We start from the raw sequence: 18654 nt of genomic DNA, 5'->3' as shown, positions 1-18654 counted from the left end.
TACGAGAATAAAGTCGTAATACTATGAGAATAAAGTCAAAATATTTAGAGAAGTCGAAACGTTTCGAGAATAAAGTCATAATACTACGAGAATAGTCAAAATATTTTGAGAATAAAGTCGTAATACTACAAGAATAAAGTCAAAATATTTTGAGAAGTCGTAATACTACGAGAATAAAGTCGTAATACTACGAGAATAAAGTCGTAATACTATGAGAATAAAGTCGAAACGTTTCGAGAATAAAGTCATAATACTACGAAAAAAAAGTCAAAATATTTTGAGAATAAAGTCGTAATATTACAAGAATAAAGTCAAAATATTTCGAGAAGTCTAAATGTTTCGAGAATAAAGTCGTAATATTACAAGAATAAAGTCAAAATATTTCGAGAAGTCTAAATGTTTCGAGAATAAAGTCGTAATATTACAAGAATAAAGTCGAAATATTACGAGAAGTCTAAATGTTTCGAGAATAAAGTCGTAATACTACAAGAATAAAGTCGAAATATTAAGAGAAGTCTAAATGTTTAGAGAATAAAGTCGTAATATTACAAGAATAAAGTCGAAATATTACGAGACGTCTAAATGTTTAGAGAATAAAGTCGTAATATTACAAGAATAAAGTCGAAATATTACGAGAAGTCTAAATGTTTCGAGAATAAAGTCGTAATAGTACAAGAATAAAGTCGAAATATTACGAGAATACGTTTTCACATATTTAAAATTTTCACAAAGAAAATTTGAAATGAATGAACTGTTTCACATAAATACAGAGATCTGATCATTAGAGCTTGAAAAACACATTATTGTAAGACACATAATTTGTGTTTCGCCATAAAACTGATTTTGAAATCTGAGACATTAAAAGTAGGTCTATCAGAAACACGAATCTTATTGCTATTGGGTGGCTGGCGCACTACAAATAACGAATGCAATGGAAGATATAAAATATTATTTCCAAGCATACTGTCCCTGCGAGTATGACACATGGTATGATTTCTGCTAATAATCCCACAAATATTTATAGAGTATTAAATAAGAGAGCTAAAGCGCCCCCCGAAGGAATGTCGATTGTGTGTGTTAGCTGATGTTAATATAAAAAATTGTTCCTGTTCAGTCTGTTAATAAATATCATAATCTTGATATTAAGCTGTTTCAGTGAGTCCTTAAAACGTACTCTTCCTCATCCCAGTAAGATGCTGCAGCCGCTCGGACACAACAATATTTAAATCAATCCCGGTGGCCTGCAGCTTCTCACTGTGCTTTCGATCCGGGACATTAACATGCGCAATAAAGGCCTACTCTCAAAATATTATAACTTTAATTTATATGATTTAAATTCTCAAAACATTTCAACTTTATTCTCGTAATCTTAGAATATTTTTCAACGTCGCAGTAAAACGCTATCGTACAACGGAGTTCTAAAACTACTAAAATAAGCTAAACAATAAATAAATAAAAGCTAAATAGAAAGATATAAAAATAAATAAATAAAATTGACAAAATTGCTAATAACGGACTCTATTAATGCCAATTTACTAGTAATTAATGATAAATGTATGCAAATATACATATTTTTGAAATATTCACTTGCAATGAATTTTTTTTATTTTATTTTTTTGGATGAGGCATATACAGGCATATTCCTATTCATATTTCTAGAAAACAGCATATTGGCTTAATTGGGTTATGATAATCAGTCATAAAATAAAATATAAATGTTACATGAAAAAACATTAACTTACAAAAGATAACTTCAGAAATGTTGACTTGACAACTAACTGAAATAAAATCATTTTAAATTGAAGTCCTAAAATTACTAAACCAAAACAAAAATGAAATAAAATAAAATGTATAAAATAAAGACGTAATACGACTTAATCATGGAAGTGACAACTGAAAATATTAAAATAAAATAACCATGCATAAATTATAGTAAATTAACACTGATGATAATCTGGCAGACGTAAACAGTTATATCATAAATATATAATAATTTGTGTAATATCTCAGAGTTTTACAGTGATTTCTTGAAATCAATGTGTTGAACTCACTTGTAGAGCAGGGTCTGCCGTCAGGCTCATCTGGACAAGCGCACACAAAACTGTTACTCCGCGCAAGACACAAGTGTGTGCAGCCCCCGTTATTCACACCGCAATGATTCGTTCCTAGAAAGACAGGAAGTACATGTTACGGATACAACATTTCTTCATCACACATGTGCTCAATGTTCACGTATTAATAATCTTGCAAATATTTCTAAATACAAAATGCTTAAACATATTACACATGATAAAACTACACTTGTTTATATGCAACATTCTTAATATTTCATCACACATAAACATACAACAGACCAGTGTTTTGCAAATCAGTGCATATTAAATCATCGTATGGACCAATTGCATATTTAAGCATTTCAGAAAACATCTGATACCAAATACACGATTTAATTCACTGTGATTAGTGATTGTAAATCAATTTATTTTACCATTTATAGTGTCTTGCTTTAATAATAATTACAAATCTAATGGTATATCAAAATTATTGTGCATTAGAGTAAAAGTAAAGTAGACTTGTTGTGCTCTTCAGTTAAGTCCCAACAATTCAATCTTACCAGTCTGTCTTTGTGGCGACACCACTATGATGTCCATGAGGCCCTCTAAATTAGCCAGCACAGTTTCCTTACTACGACCTGTATGCTTATCTACTCGCTGAATAGACTTGGTCTGCCAGTCCGTCCAGTAAATCCAACGGTCTTGCTGTGAGATTCGGGAAAAAGGAGTTAAAGGAGAGTATACCGGTTTCAACTGGGGACAAAGAAAGGGGGTAAAAAAAAAGGGGGGAAGGGAAGGAAAGATGGGAAGAAAAAGGAGGGTCAGAAAATGGAAAGATGCAAAAGAAGAGAACAACATGCTAAGGTTATAAATGCAGAGACATAAGTAAAAGAGGACGGGTGAGTGGAGCAGAGGGTGATGAAGGTGCAGGTGAGTGACAGATTAAGTGGGGGTGAGGATCAGATATGGAAAGGTACCTGCGTGAGGGCAAACGGGTGTGACACAGGGCTGATGAGAATTTGACGCAGTTTGCCATTCAAGTCAGAACTTTCTATGCGGTCCAAGTGTGCATCCACCCAAAAGATCCTATACATGAAATAACGTGAAATTTCAGTTGTAGGTACTTGCCATGATTATGATACAAAATAGAATCTGAAATGCTTAAAATAAGCAATTTTTTTGAACAAATTAAAGTGAAAAATCAGAGATGCCTCAAGAACTTTTGAAATTCAGCCTCAGGAGTTCAAACTAAATAAGACATTTTATTTGTCAATAATACTAGGGGCATGTCTAAATGCCGTTTAGCCTCTTAACTGTCAACATTTTAAAGAAGACAATCAGCAAACTATTGCTGTAGTGAAAGCATTAAAAAAGTGTTTTAAAAGTTGGTTTACTGAAAGAATGAAAAATATTTTAGAAAATATTTTGGAACCTAAAATTGCTATAAGATCAAATCCATATGTATAAATAAGTTATGTTTCAAATTTGAAGTTGATATTACAAAAATTGAGGTACCTGTGAGATTTAATTGAGGGACAATATAACTTATATCACCAAATATGAATTGTGTTTTGTCAAGATTAGAAAAAGTTTTGTTTATAAAATATTGTAGTAACTTTTGTAATATGACACATGACACTGCCCACTAGGGGGAGGTGCCCAATAAAAGGTTTTGAAGTACCATTTACATGGTAACAAAATGTCTGATTTCAAAACAGTTTTCTCAGTATACATTTTGAGTGTTGAAGCTATCAAATTATATCTAATTAATGATTCTTACTAAAAAATGTAATAAAGAAAATAGCCGAAGAAATGTGCAAAGCATGGCAGTTAACAGGTTAAAACTCTGATTTGTGATGTAATATCTGTTTAATTTTACTGTAAATTTCCTAAACAAAAGCAAATAATATAAAAAAAATATATTTAAATATAATAAATCTCTTTCCCCATTTATGCATGCCTCTACCTCCACAGCACCACCCATCTATCCATCCATCCATCCAATCTTGGTAAATAAACAATATATTTAAATGTAATAAATCTCTTTCCCATCTACGCAGCCCTCCTCCTCCCCAGCACCACCTGTCTGTCTGTCCGTTTGCCTATCTACTGTGGGACCATATGTTGTTTACCCAAATTTCACCTCAAAATGGGACACTAACTGTGCCTTTTTCGTGGAAAGTACTTCAACAGTCAAAGCCAGTTGTTGTTAGTGGTAAAGTGGCATTGAAAACAAAGTATAGCTTGGTGTACAACTAAAGAAAGAAAGGAAAAAGACAATTGAAAAAAATCTGCAATACTGTGTATGCTAAATCTGAGGCCACATACACACTGCAACCTAGTTTACACGTGGTAGTGAATAAAAATAAATCAATCAATCAATCATTCAGTGTACAGTACATCACCTCTGAAAACATCACCACTAACATGAATAACCATGACAGTCAACAAGAAGCATGAATTGCCAACCAGTTTGAGTTAACTGCCAATGACAGAGGCACTGTTTTGTTGATGCTTGTAAAGCTGTTGCTTTCAAACAACTCACTCTTGTTGCCATGCCTGCTTATTTTAATGAAAGGTTGTTTCAGTGCTTAAAATATGGCCAACGTTGGGTTGTGTTCTTTTGGTCTTTTTTTATAAATATGGTCACATATTTTGGCTTATTTGGGTGGTTCAAGTCTCTTCATTTGGGCATGCTTTGTTCGGTCATTTGGACAGCTGAACTTATGTTGTCAACTGCAATAAGACTTTCCCGTTTTATGGATCTTCCAGTTTTTTTTATTTTTTTTTTATGTTACTGTCACTACTGTTACTACACTACGTTTATTTGAGGCTAGCATGAGAACAAGAAAGAGGACTGACATTGTACAACAGTGACTTGAATATGATATGTAAGCTACCTGTTATAACATACTGCTGTCAATCTTAAAAACTGAATGTTTGAACATATGTGGATTTAATCTGGTCATAAAATACAGTGGTCACTTCCATAAATGACCAAACTGTGTGTGTACAGAGTGAAATTATGCTCTCGACAGTGACAGCCATCAGTCTACAGTGTGTTTGTGGCCATGAGGTGCATCATAATTTTGTTGATATGGGCTGAAGGTACATTTTGCACATGCATACCAGCTTCCAACAAAATCATTATCAAAACTCTCCACTCTTTTTGTCATGAATTTTCCTCTTTTACCTGCGAGTGTCATAGTCCAGTGTCAAGCCGTTTGGCCATCCCAGATCTGTGTTGATGAGAACTTTCCTGTCTGTGCCATCTAGGTATGCGCGCTCAATCTTTGCGATATGACCCCAATCCGTCCAGAACAAGAACCTTGCCAAAAAATTTAATGTTGAAATGCATTCAATATTAATAATAAAGAAATGAAAAAACAAGTTCCCTTCTCTCTGTCTCTCTCTCTCTAATTCATTTAAATAAATGCAATCTTACCACGATACTTTATTCTGACTTTTATTCAAAATTTTATTCTGAAACAATTCTAGATCCAATTACCCATAGACAAACAAACTAATGTAAATTAACCATTATTTTTATCTGTCCAGTCAAATATTGCAAACATCAATGACAGTTTCTTTATGCATAAAGAAATACTAGTTACAATGTTATATATTTTAGCCCTCCTCCTCCCCAGCACCACCTGTTTATATAAAATAATAATAAATATTCAATAAATATAAGGGCTGGTAAGCGATTAAAAATTGTAATCTAATTACGTGATGTGGTGATTAATTAATTAATCGCACATCAAATTTGGAGAAATTACTCTGAAAAGATCATTTAAAGTCATCAAAGCATCAAACTGAGATTAAAAAAGTAGGTTCAGCAAGAAATATTTTGTTTGATAAAATTTATTACATGTACTCTTTTGGACCATGTGAGTAAATGATGACAATTGTTATTTTTGGTTGGGTGAACTATAACTTTAATAATTTATTTTCTTAATTTTATTATTATTACTATGAAAATAATAAATTATTTCTTTAATGAAATGATACTCTAAATAATAAACTAAAACTGCCAGTAGGTGGTGGTAAGTGTCTTAATGTTTAAGTCATCGAGTCATTTAAAGCCAACGCGAACTTGACTACGGCCAATGGTTCAACGCGCGAAATGGTTCACTCAATTCGTTCAAAATGTGGATTAAGAAATGAAATGCTGCTGTGGGTTGCTCGGAGATAAACAACTCTGATTTGTCTTTATATTTTGGTTGTCAAAAATGAGCAAAACAGACAACATTGTGTCTAAAATAACACAATATTAACTTTCTTAACTATGTGATGTAAATATGAGACAAAATTTCAAACATTTCAAATATCTTGAATTTTAGGGATATTCCCTAGGCTCCGTCACGCAGTAAGTTGTTGCTCTGCCTCATTTTAGTCATCAATCGATGTATGAAATGGCAGGTGATCCACATAGATCTGGGGCGGGGCAAGTGCGTTAAATGCGTTAATTTTAACGTGTTATTTTTCTCCATAATTAATTAATCTAATTAACACATTAAATTACCAGCCCTAATAAATATACATTACAGAAGTATACAAATCAGATTATAAAAAATACAGCTAAAACAGTCCATTTAGAATTAATTTTGTCCATTATAATTTTCTCTTCACAATGAAATCCACAAAGCAACACAACTGGAATGAACTTATGAGTTTTCTGTTCTCACCCCTTGCTAGGAAACACAGCGATGGCTCTTGGTTCGTCCAGACTGTTATTGACCAGAACTTTCCGAGATGTACCATCTAAGTGAGCCACTTCAATGGTGTTACGACCAGTGTCTGTCCAGTACATGTTACGTGCCACCCAGTCAACAGCAAGTCCATCAGTCGTCTTCAGACCCTGGCTGATCACAGTTTCCATATTGCTGCCATTTAAATCCACCCGTCTGAAAAGAATGCAATATTTTGTAAAAAAAAAAAAAAAACTATTTTATTTGTACTGAAATATTAAATCACAGAAAAAAAAATACATCTTTTCAATCTTTGCAGAAATTCCAAGGATAAATAATAGCATGCTACTAATGCAATATAAAATCAACGCACAACAAAAGATTTTTTTAAAGATTAATAATTTTAAATATATTTAAAATTGCACTTAAGTGTGTTAACAAGCACAGTCACGAAAACCTACTTTAAGTTCCCTTAAGTTGCATTTAATTAATATATTATCTGCTAGTACAGTTGTTTTTAGACATTTATTTTAAGAGCAGATACATTCTTGTCAATGTATGCGCACTTATTCAAAACGAATTATTAATTGTAATATTTGTATTTTATTAGACGGCATACCTTATAACATCCAGAGACACATCCGTGTAGTAAAGTTTTTTCTCCACGCTGTCATAGTCCAAGGAAATCACATTATGCAGCTCGGGCACAGGCACGTACACGTCTGTGTGGTCATTAGTGTCTAGAGAGATTCTTCGAACACTGACACGATTTGAAAAGAGCAGGTATGTTTCAGGCAAATTGTCACATGATCTCCCATCACTTCTCAGCAGAATACCAGTGGGACACGCACAGGATGTCACATTATGTCGAGGCAGACACAGGTGAGAGCAGCCACCGTTTCTCCTGCCACATTTATTGAAGCCTGCAGGGAGAGGAAAGACGATTAAGCCAGAAAGTTACATCATTTTTGTATCATTACGTGACAATCTCTGTGAAGCCTTTGAATGCACAAGATTATTCACCAATTGCCTACTATGCAAGTACTTTAAGCATGTAATTGTTTACTGAAAAAAAAAAAAAAACAGATGATGCAAAGGTTTATGAAGTCTGAGTGTTTAATGGTTAATTGAAATTTAGAAGACCAGTCTGTTTTAGTACCATTCATATATTATAATTTCTATTATGGAAACTTGTTTGCATCACAGGATTAAAAAGTAATAAAAGGTATTTGTGACTTTTTATTTCGCAATTCTGAGTTTATATCTGACAGTTCAGACTTTTTTTCCTAAGGACTGCAAGATATAAAAATCGGACCACAGATGGATTGCAATTGCAAGAAGAAATGTCAGAACTATGAGATAAAGGGGAAGTCGTGGCCTAATGGTTAGAGAGTCGGACTCCCAATCGAAGGGTTGTGAGTTCGAGTCCCGGGCCGGCAGGAATTGTGGGTGGGGGGAGTGCATGTACAGTGCTCTCTCCCTCAATACCACGACTGAGGAGCCCTTGAGCAAGGCATCGAACCCCCAACTGCTCCCTGGGCACCGCAGCATAAATGGCTGCCCACTGCTCCGGGTGTGTGTTCACAGTGTGTGTGTGTGTTCACTGCTCTGTGTGTGTGCACTTCGGTTGGGTTAAATGCAGAGCACAAATTCTGAGTATGGGTCACCATACTTGGCTGAATGTCACGTCACTTTTTTTTTTTTTTTTTTATAAAGGTTGCAGTTACCAATTGCTTTTTATTTTTATTCCGTAAAAAAAAATAAACATAATTTATGTCATAATTTTGAGATAAATATTTTGGCAGAATAAATGGCAGAATAAAGCTTCCATAATTTATAAACATTTTGCACTAGCTTTTATTTATTTTATAAGTTTTAGTAATTTTTGTTGTGCTTTTGTCATTTTTATTAGTCTTTTTTAAATTCTATTTAGCTTTCATTTATATTAAATTACAATTTCAGTTTCAGTTAATTTTAGTACTTCAGCTTAAAATTATTTTATTTTATTTAGTTGCCAGAACAACATTTCTAAAGTTTTAAGCTAATATTTTTATGTGATTTCAGCTTAATTTCAATCAATGAGTAACAATTTTGAATACCCTTTAGTGAACAATAACACGAAACACAAATTTGGTTCAGAAAATTCTGTTTTCCTGAAACTCAATCTATTGTTCATCTGAAACATAAACGCTATTTAATGCATTATGCAGCAATAATCAATGTGAAATGCTTAGAGAATGAAAATATGAAATCGTTTGACAGCACTAAATAATAATAAAAAGATGTCCCTTATAACCTACCCAAAGCTCTTGCCCGGTCAACAGCCTGGATGTCCATGAGGCCGGGTAAGTTGGAGCGGACGGTGATGGTGTTTGCTCCAGTGTCCTTGTCCGCTCTATGAATACTGCGACTCTGCCAGTCTGTCCAGTACATGTGCGGCCCTAGCAGAGTGAGACCGTACGGGTGCTGGACGGGGGACACCAGGGTCCTCCGGTTTGAACCATTGAGATCAGATGCTTCTATCCGCTAATGGAAAACCAGATTATTTTAATTCAACCAGCAAGCATTTATATAAGTATTATAATTACTCACTGTAGTCACTGTAATGATTGGATTACACTACATGACTTTTAACCCTATACAGCTATTTTAATCATATTGGATACTTTTCTAAGGACTCTGAATTAACAAAATTATCAAAACTTTGCTGACAAATTACTACATGCCTTCTGTCATCTTATTGATAGTGTTTGCGTTTAACAAGAGAAATGCTTTTAGTATAAATGTACAAGCATCAACCTTCAGCTCGTGCTTCACCTGTCTTTTTGCTGTGAAAACTTTGATATTGTTAGTAATATTTCACGATTTACAGCTTATATTTACTTGATTATACAGAAAAATCAGTGAATCGCAAATTTGATCATCAGACATTTGAGAAATGTTTATTTGTCTATCTCTCAGTCAGCATTGTGATGCATTTAATTATACTGCATTTGCATTTAAATATCATCTTACTGAGACATATTGTTGGGAGATATAGAGTGACGACTGATATTTATAAATCATACATCTCTTTGTTGTTAATTTCTATTTTAATTCTACCACTCCGTATGTGTCCAGCTTACAGTCATTTTAATTGTTTTTAAACAAAGGCAATAAAGATCTATCTGTCCATCCATCATCCATTTTATGCAAGATGCCTGTTATTAAGATCTCACTGATTTACAAGCTATCAGAATTTCATAACTTTCATAACCCATATAAATATCACCATCTGCACCAAATTGCATATTTGGCATATATTTGAGCATCTGAATAAAATTTAGATGTTTTTCTCTCCCTATTCTCACTATATCATATTGTATGAGCGATAAACTGATGGAAAAAATATGATATACATCTAAGATGCTTTTATATATTTTATCTAAAGGTTCGATGAACTGTACCAGTTAAAAAAAACAAAACAAAAACAAACAAGTGTAGTATTATTCATATGGCAGGCTTTAAAGGGTTAAAATCTAAACTTGCAGAACTTTATAAATGGTTACAAAGGAAAAATTGGGCATCATATCCTAATTGACTGAGGAGCACACACACTAGATTTACAAATCATCCTGAACACAACAAAATTGTTGCCAGGAGATGCATGACAAATGAAAACAATGTGTTCTAAAATGGGCTCAAATACACTCTGCAATTTTCTGAGAAATCTGTCAACTCTGATTGACCAACATCTGCAGACTTAGTGCATTCCAGCCTTAAAGGGATAGTTCACCTGGCTCGGCTCGGTGTTCATCTTCAGTTCTCTCTTCACAGCAGTTCAGTCAGTGTACTGAATTTGAGTACATGAATTACTCCGGGATATTGGTTTGTTTGAACTCAGAGGGAGTGTCAGCCACATTAAACAAGTTAACAGCTTAAGTCATTAGTGGATTAATGCGTATTAGAGACACGAACCATTTAAAACGATTCAGTTCGATTTGGTGAACTGGTTCAAAAAGATCTGGTTACATCGAATGATTCGTTTGCGAACCGGATATCACAAACTGCTTTGTTTTGAACTCTCTCACAACAGACACGGAAGAGAAGACAATGCTGAATAAAGTCGTAGTTCCTTCAACAAATTCTAACTGACCCTCTGATGTCACATGGACTACTTTGATGTTTTCTTACGTTTCTGGACATTGACAGTAGACCGTACACACAGCTTCAATGGAGGGACTGAGAGCTCTCGGACTAAAATCTAAAATATCTTAAACTGTGTTCCGAAGATAAATGGAGGTCTCACGGGTTTGGAACGACGTGAGGGTGAGTTATCAATCACATAATTTAGATTTTTGGGTGAACTATCCCTTTAAAAGACTCTCAGGTCACACTAACCTCAGTATGAGCATCGGCCCATAGCAGCTGTGATCCAGCTTTGTCTACGGCCAGTCCATTAGGCCAGCCCAGATTGTTATTTATCAGAACCACGCGATCTGAACCATCCATATTAGAGCGTTCCAGCTTGGCATGCTCACCCCAGTCTGTCCAGTACATGTACCTACAGAAGGTTTTTATAGCATTAATCATCAAACTCTCCCTGTTCTCCGCTGCAAGAAACATCTTAAAGCCTTAGCTACAATTGTGTTTCTTGGAACTGTAGTGTACTCAAAAATTCCTCAAAAACTGTACATGCTGATAACACTAACAAAATAAAAGGCAATTTATGTGTTTAACAGAAACACTTCCATGACTACGTTTCTTAACACACTTAAGTACACTTTTAAAAAGTGCACTTCATGATTAAATAAATTAAATATATTTTACTAGTACATTTGAAATCATAATGTTTAAATAATGTGGTCATGCTATAAAGTACACATATTTTGATGTGTTGACTAACATACTAAAACACATGTGAAGTACTTGATGATAATATTAACTGTAGTATAAGTAAAAACACAAAAAAATCTGTAATTATTACAAATATATCTAAATACATTACATTTAACCTTCAATAGAAATTACATTAAAGTATGTTTTAGTTTACCATAAATGCTTTTCAGTACATTTGGTATATTTTTCAAATAATAGAAGTGAGTATAAAAAATGTACTTAAGTCCTACTTAATTAAGTCAGAAATTCAGCTAATTGCATTTAACATAAATTTAAACTATAATACATTTTAATTTAAATTAAGATTCGCATGTCATTAAGTGTCTGAAAACATGATATTTAGTTCATACTTAACTATAATCTTTTAAAATATATTTGCGCAATAAAATTACGCTTAAGTGTACTTTTTCATAAGTGTATACAGTGAATGACATGTACTACATATGAAATTAAAAGCAAAATACGGTAAGGTTTGTCAAATCTTATGAAACAAAAACTAAATCCTAAAAGAAGGCCTCAAAAAACAAAGTGAATCGACATGAAATGACAGAGTCGTGTGATTTACCCCATCTCATGAAACAGGGCAATGGCACGAGGGCTGTCCAGGTTCTGCCACACAAGCACTTTTCTCATGGAGCCGTTGAGATTAGCCACCTCGATGCGGTTTGTCCCTGTGTCCGTCCAGTAGATTTTTCTGCCCACTGAATCCACTGCCAGACCATCTGTGGTCATCAGACCTGAAAGAGTGGAGGAAACATTTTAAAAGACTGAAAAAGTTAAGTGACTTAAGAAAAGGTGTTCAATTATAGTAAGGAGTTTTGAGGGTAACTGTAGACTCCTTACCAGTCGAAATAATGTCCTCATATTCTGAACCATTGATATTGGCTCTGCTGATTTTCTTTAATGTACTGTCTGACCAGTACACTTTACCTGCAAGAGCAGGAAAACATTCATAATGATGCTCCCCTAAATGAACATTATGAGTGAAAGTGTCTTTACATTGAGAATTTCCTCACACCTTCTACTGCATCCACTCCAATGGCAATGGTGTTCTTCATAGACACACTGACTGGCAGAACAACATCAGCGAAGTACGGGATGTCCAAAGAAATCATTCTGACGTCCGTCCGTCGGGCAAAGACCAGGAAGCTGTTCATTGCTGTGAGATGAGAGAGAATAATAAAGAACCTCTAAAGGAACATTTCACTCAAAAATCAACACCCTTCATCAATAGCATTAATGTTTTCATCCAAAGTTTTGGAAATTAAGCTTCTGCAAAAAAAATTATATTGCATAAAACATTTGCAAATAAAGCACCGTTTCCATCCCATCTGTTTAAGAGAACAAAATTGTCACTTCCTGGGAAAGAGTTTTCAGTATTTCTAAATGACTAAAACAACATTTGAGATGGTGTGCAATGAGACTGATCTGCTGGTTAGTCCTGTGTGTGTGTGTGTGTGTGTGTGTGTGTGTGTGTGTGTGTGTGTGTATATATTTATATATATATATATCTCATATGGTTTTGTGCATCGTTGTGCATTTTCTTGAACTTTCTGTAAACTAGGGATGTGAGGGTCTAGTCATCTAGTCGACTAAACGGCCAGCTCCTATTACTCGACACTAAAAAACAATAGTCGATTACATGACAGAAAAAAAAAACCTTGATAATAATTCAAATTACCATCATTTTATGTTATTATCAAATTCCCATTGTTGCATTTAAAACATTTAAAATAAGTTAAAATAAAACATTTGAAAAACAATACATTATTTTAAAAAGTGTTTCGGGATGTAAACTACACTTTTACCTCATGCCTCGCTTGAGTTTTCTTCGTGTCAGTTATGGTGAGCTCAAAAGTGTCCACGCGAAAGACGAGCAAGGTGTGGGTTTATTTTGAATTAGAAGGAATCGGAAAAGTTGTGTGTAAACTGTGTACTGTCAAATTGGCATACGATAACTACTGGAGCGATGCGTAATCATATTCAATACAGGCACGTAGGCGTTAGCTTAGAGACTAGCCAAAACCAGCTAATGTCATTCACTACAACCCGCCGCCGCTGCGATCCCATCCGTGCCGTCTATTCCTCGAAGACCCACTTCAGTTGTGCTGGGTGATGTCCAGGCACTTTCCGAAATTCTCTGGCTTGCTGTTCGTTATCTCTGCGTGCGCGCCTTCAGTTCCTCCAGAGCGCGTTTTTTCAAGTGCAGGAATATGTTTCCATCACCCTGTTTTAATGCGCATTTTGAAGTATCGAATGAGAAACGAGTGATAGAAACGTCAAATTTCGAATAAAAATCCCTTAATTCGTAAAATAAATTTACACTCGCTTGAGGTGGTTTTTGACTTGTGCAAAAAAGGATTAATGCGGACAAAATGGAAATGCATTTTGTGAATAAACTGCTCTAAGCGCATATAAAAATATATGACTTTGCAATAAGAGGCGGGATAACTGGACTAGCAGCGGACTGCATGATCTCATTCCACAGCATCTGAAATGTTGTTAAGATCGTTCTGAAATTCCTGAGCAAAGTCTGTCATCTAAGTATTTCTGTATAATGTCTTTTAGATGACTGCGTTGCAGCATGCATCTGCCTCCGAAAACAATGACAATATATTTTGTTTCATCTGCTCGCTCTGAGGCGTAAGTAATTTATCATATATGAAAATTATTATATTCAGTTCTCCTAGTTTTCTTACTGATAGTTAGTGCCAGTTTAACAGGAAGTGACTTTGATGAATTGGATGGAAACGGGGCTTGTTCGCAAATGTTTTGTCTTTATGTGATATTCCAATTTTGAGCATAAGTTAAATGTGCAACTTTGTATGGATATCCTAATCGCCACAGTTCCTGTCTTTCATTTTGCTCATTTTGTTTTTAGATGATATAGCCTACATGACGAAGTATGTTTTTAGAAGCCATTTTAATGATATTCCTTTATAAAATTCCCTATTGTTCTTGTCTTGTGTTTTAATATGTTGACTAACGTTATATAAAGATAAAGAATTATTTTCATTGTTCTGCATTTCCCCAGCTGATTTTAATAAATAAGCATTGGCTGAGGTTGAGTGTGTGCTCTTTTATTTTTTAATGACCGCCTAAAATTAATCCATTGAGGGATTTGTCAGTGTGATGCATAAAGTGTTTCAAATGTAGGCTATTATATACACGTACGCACAATGACAATCCCAATAACGTGATGTTTAGCCCCTAAAATGCAAATTTTACAAAGGGAACCCTGCCAAAAAATGTGTATTTTATTGTCCGTAAAGAAACGCGATTGGCCTAGTTTTGAGAAGTAAAGGGGCAGGTTTCGTTTTGAAAACCTGGCAATCCTGATCTGAACGCTCGTGCTGGAGATATACTACTAATCACAGGAGTGCCTTACTGACAATATGCACATGAAAATCGCCTTGATTTTTTTTTTGCACAGCCCTAAACAATATGACACATGTTTATTGCTGCAATATATTGTGTTATTAAACACCAGCATGTTTACTCTCAATGCCACTGTCCCAGTTAACCTCATGGTTTCTTTTGTAATTTTAGTGGGCGGAGCTAGTGTAAAATGCCTCTGTCAGTCAGATAGCTATTTGAATCATCAAAACCCATTAAGTAGCCAAGACTAAATATCCCCTTAGGGACAGAGTTTCCCACCCCCGAACAAACAAGTGAGCAGAAGAGTCAACTCCCCTACTGAATTCCACTGGAAAGCAAACTGAATGGTTTTCAGGAGATGATTCTCGTCTTCAGACATACCCCATGACATCATCTCCACTGACACATCATTATGTCGACCCCTAAACCCCTGAGGAGACTCAAAGTGAGCCTCAAATTTCAAAGATCTGCCCTTGCAACAAAAACCACGGACTGAACTGTCACCTGGAATCCCAACAGCAGAGAACACCTGTGGCCATTTCATTATATTTCAAGGCAATTGTGGAGTTATGGCTACTGAATGAGAAGTTATTGCTGGTTTCTTAGATATTCGAGATGGATAGGATAGCATGGACTTATCGGCATTACCGTGAGTGCAAGTCTTGCCGTCCGCCTGAAGGTTGATACCAGTGGGACACGCACAGCTCGAGCCTTTGGGAGCGGGAGCCAGGAGGCAAAGGTGACTGCAGCCACCATTATTCACCGAACAGGGCGTCTGGACTATAGACAAAAAGCAGAAAGAGTGAAGACAGGTGAGAGAGAGGGGGCTAGAAATGGCCGTTCAATCAGATGTAACAGATAACAGGCCTGTTATGATCTCACTGGATCATTATACACCAATGACAGACTGAAGATCAGTTACCGCTGGCCTTAATCCGCCGTCTGAAACCCAAGACATCCGATACAACAGAGAGTCACATTCCTCTTTAACACATACCTGCTAGGCATGCATGTGAATCTCAGTTGTCAGCAGGAGAACAAGGCTGCTAAACGATAACTTGATCAATTATTTCATTCATATTTATTGGATACATTTAAGGCATTAACCTAATATGAGAGGCTACATATATAAAACAAACACTTATTTACACTTAGAACCTCTAACATACATGGAATCTTTTAATTTCACAAAAGGTTATTTATGGTGGAAAAAAGGATTAGAGTATTAAAATGTTTGGTAACACTATTTTAAGGTGTCCTTGTTACACGTTACATGTACTATTATAAAAACAATAAATAATGCATAACTCCATGCAAGTAACCCTAAGCCAAACCCAAAACCTAACCCTAATATAGTAAGTACATGTAGTTAATTAATATTTCTCAGTACTTTAATGTATAAAATACATTTAATTGTGAAAAATAATTCAAAATAACTCATTTTAAAATTTTCAGACACTTAACTGCATGTTAATTGCAACAGAATGAATGTATTATAGATTACATTTACATTAAATGCAATTAGCTGAACTTTAGAGTGTTTTTGTCCCACTAGAGTAGGACTCAAGTACATATTTGTATGTAATTTCATAATTACTTCTAATTTCTTTGAAATATGGTTAAAGTACTGCTGAATATACTTCGAAGCATTTATCGTAAACTAAAATTACTAAAGTCAAGTCAAGTCACCTTTATTTATATAGTGCTTTAAACAAAATACATTGCGTCAAAGCAACTGAACAACATTCATTAGGAAAACAGTGTGTCAATAATGCAAAATGACAGTTAAAGGCAGTTCATCATTGAATTTAGTGATGTCATCTCTTTACTACACTAAAAACATAACATTTTAATGTAATTTCTTTTGAAACTTATGTCATGCATTTAAATATATTGTTAATTACAAACTTGAAATGATGAATTTGCAATTCAGTACATTTAAAATATTCGTACTGTAGATGTAAATGATGAAACTGCAGTTAAAAGTATAATTATTGTAAGTGAGCTACATGCTGTAGTACGTTAGTCAACGCATCAAAATAAGTGTACTTATTTAAAAGACGACAAACAATGATTTAAGATGTACTTTAAAGTAATATTTTTAATTTGACATTACAGTCACTTAAGTGGCCTTTTATTTCATTACTATTTTATCTGCAAGAACAGTTTTTTGTATTTACATTTAAAATTTGAAGTACACTACAAGTGCACATTTAACAATTCAGCACACTTCTTTGACACTAGGGGTTGCATCTGGTTAGAACATAATGTTACACTTAGGCTTAAAATTTGTATAATTTTAAAAGCTTTTTTATGCACTGGACTAGATAGTAAAGGCATGACAACCAAGAAGTGAACTCATAAAGCACCCAGGATGCACCGCTGTAAAGAGAGGCTTTACAAAAATACAATATGTCCAAAGTTTTGACTGTATTGCATATTGCATTTGATAGTAAGATCATATATAATAGAGACAGTCTATGGTGATATTTTACCTGTAGTTCTGTGATGGTGGAACATGTGAATGTCCATGAGGTTTTCAAGGTTTTCTGCCAGCGTTCTTCGGTCCAAACCAGTGAGCTTGTCTGCACTTTGGATGCTCTTGGATTGCCAGTCAGTCCAGTAAATTCTGTCTTCATGGAGCGTCAACCCAAATGGATGAGGCAACTGACTGCCAATTAACACCTTCAATGGATAAGAAACGAAGGAAAGTTTAACCTCTGAAAGAATGAACATCAAATCAATTTAAATAAAAAAGACGGACACGGTCATGTCTACCTGTCTGCCTGATCCATCGAAGTTGCCATACTCAATGGTCTTAATGCTAGCATCGGCCCAATACAGTCGCTCAGTGCTGTAGTCGATTGCCAATCCATTAGGCCAGGTCAGGTTTGTTGAGACAATAACCATACGGTTGGATGCGTCCATTCCAGCGCGCTCAATCTTCGGATTTGCACCCCAATCTGTCCAGTACATTAATCTATGGTGAGGCAAAACAAATATGGTTATATATCTTGTCTTTATAAAATCCTGTAAACCTCTACTACTTCATATTATACTGTAAAATTGTCAATATAGCATCCTCCATGTAGATTAACAAGTTTGGTAAAACAGACTAAAATGACTTTAATTTCATTCAAAAGATTCACAAATCAAACCTTTAATTTACCCAAATTATATAAAATGTATCCAAAACTATTTTTCTTTTAAAATTCTTAAGACCAAAAATCTAATCTTAGTATAATTCATACTGTACATTTTGACATATTTCAGAGCATTCCTGTAGCTCAAACAGTAGGTCATGGGTTCGATTCCCAGGGAAAGCAAGAACTGATGAAATGCAAACCTTGAATGCAATGCAAGTTGCTTAGGAAGAACTTGCCAAATGCAAAAAATGCTAATGTTTTAATTTCTTTTGCCTGGTTAATACTCAAGTGGTAAAACCAGGACTTGCTGATTCAGTAGCATATAAAACTGAGGTCAGAAACAGTCCAAATTCCAATATTTATCAATGACTATGGAAAAGTCCCAATAAAGTAACGATGTGCGCCAGAAGGCTCTTGAGTTACACAAATCAAGAAATTGCTATGAAAACAGCTCTGTTGTTGTTAATCGTCATTTCGACTATCAATAAGAATGGGTTTGATGGTCAG

General features: G+C 34.7%; 1 protein-coding gene across 3 annotated transcripts in view; it reads right to left on the bottom strand.

Annotated features, from left to right (window-relative positions):
* The window catches only part of LOC132110953 (low-density lipoprotein receptor-related protein 4-like), a 123267-nt gene that overhangs the window by 5493 nt on the left and 99120 nt on the right, over positions 1-18654 (bottom strand). For 2 of the 3 annotated variants that reach the window (XM_059518114.1, XM_059518096.1), the window contains exons 20-33: positions 17780-17981; positions 17497-17686; positions 15650-15781; positions 12642-12782; positions 12467-12553; positions 12189-12360; positions 11126-11288; positions 9046-9271; positions 7365-7668; positions 6743-6961; positions 5248-5382; positions 3032-3140; positions 2615-2807; positions 2052-2165 (exon numbers count right to left, since the gene is read on the bottom strand). In XM_059518114.1, coding sequence (XP_059374097.1) covers positions 2052-2165; positions 2615-2807; positions 3032-3140; positions 5248-5382; positions 6743-6961; positions 7365-7668; positions 9046-9271; positions 11126-11288; positions 12189-12360; positions 12467-12553; positions 12642-12782; positions 15650-15781; positions 17497-17686; positions 17780-17981 — 2387 coding nt within the window. The remainder of the gene's footprint in view (positions 1-2051; positions 2166-2614; positions 2808-3031; positions 3141-5247; positions 5383-6742; positions 6962-7364; positions 7669-9045; positions 9272-11125; positions 11289-12188; positions 12361-12466; positions 12554-12641; positions 12783-15649; positions 15782-17496; positions 17687-17779; positions 17982-18654) is intronic. The other variant, XM_059518104.1, reaches the window with a different exon arrangement.

Source organism: Carassius carassius, chromosome 2, assembly GCF_963082965.1.
Source record: "Carassius carassius chromosome 2, fCarCar2.1, whole genome shotgun sequence".
In the NCBI taxonomy this organism is placed as follows: Eukaryota; Metazoa; Chordata; class Actinopteri; order Cypriniformes; family Cyprinidae; genus Carassius; species Carassius carassius.
This window is presented reverse-complemented; position numbering and strand designations above follow the sequence as displayed.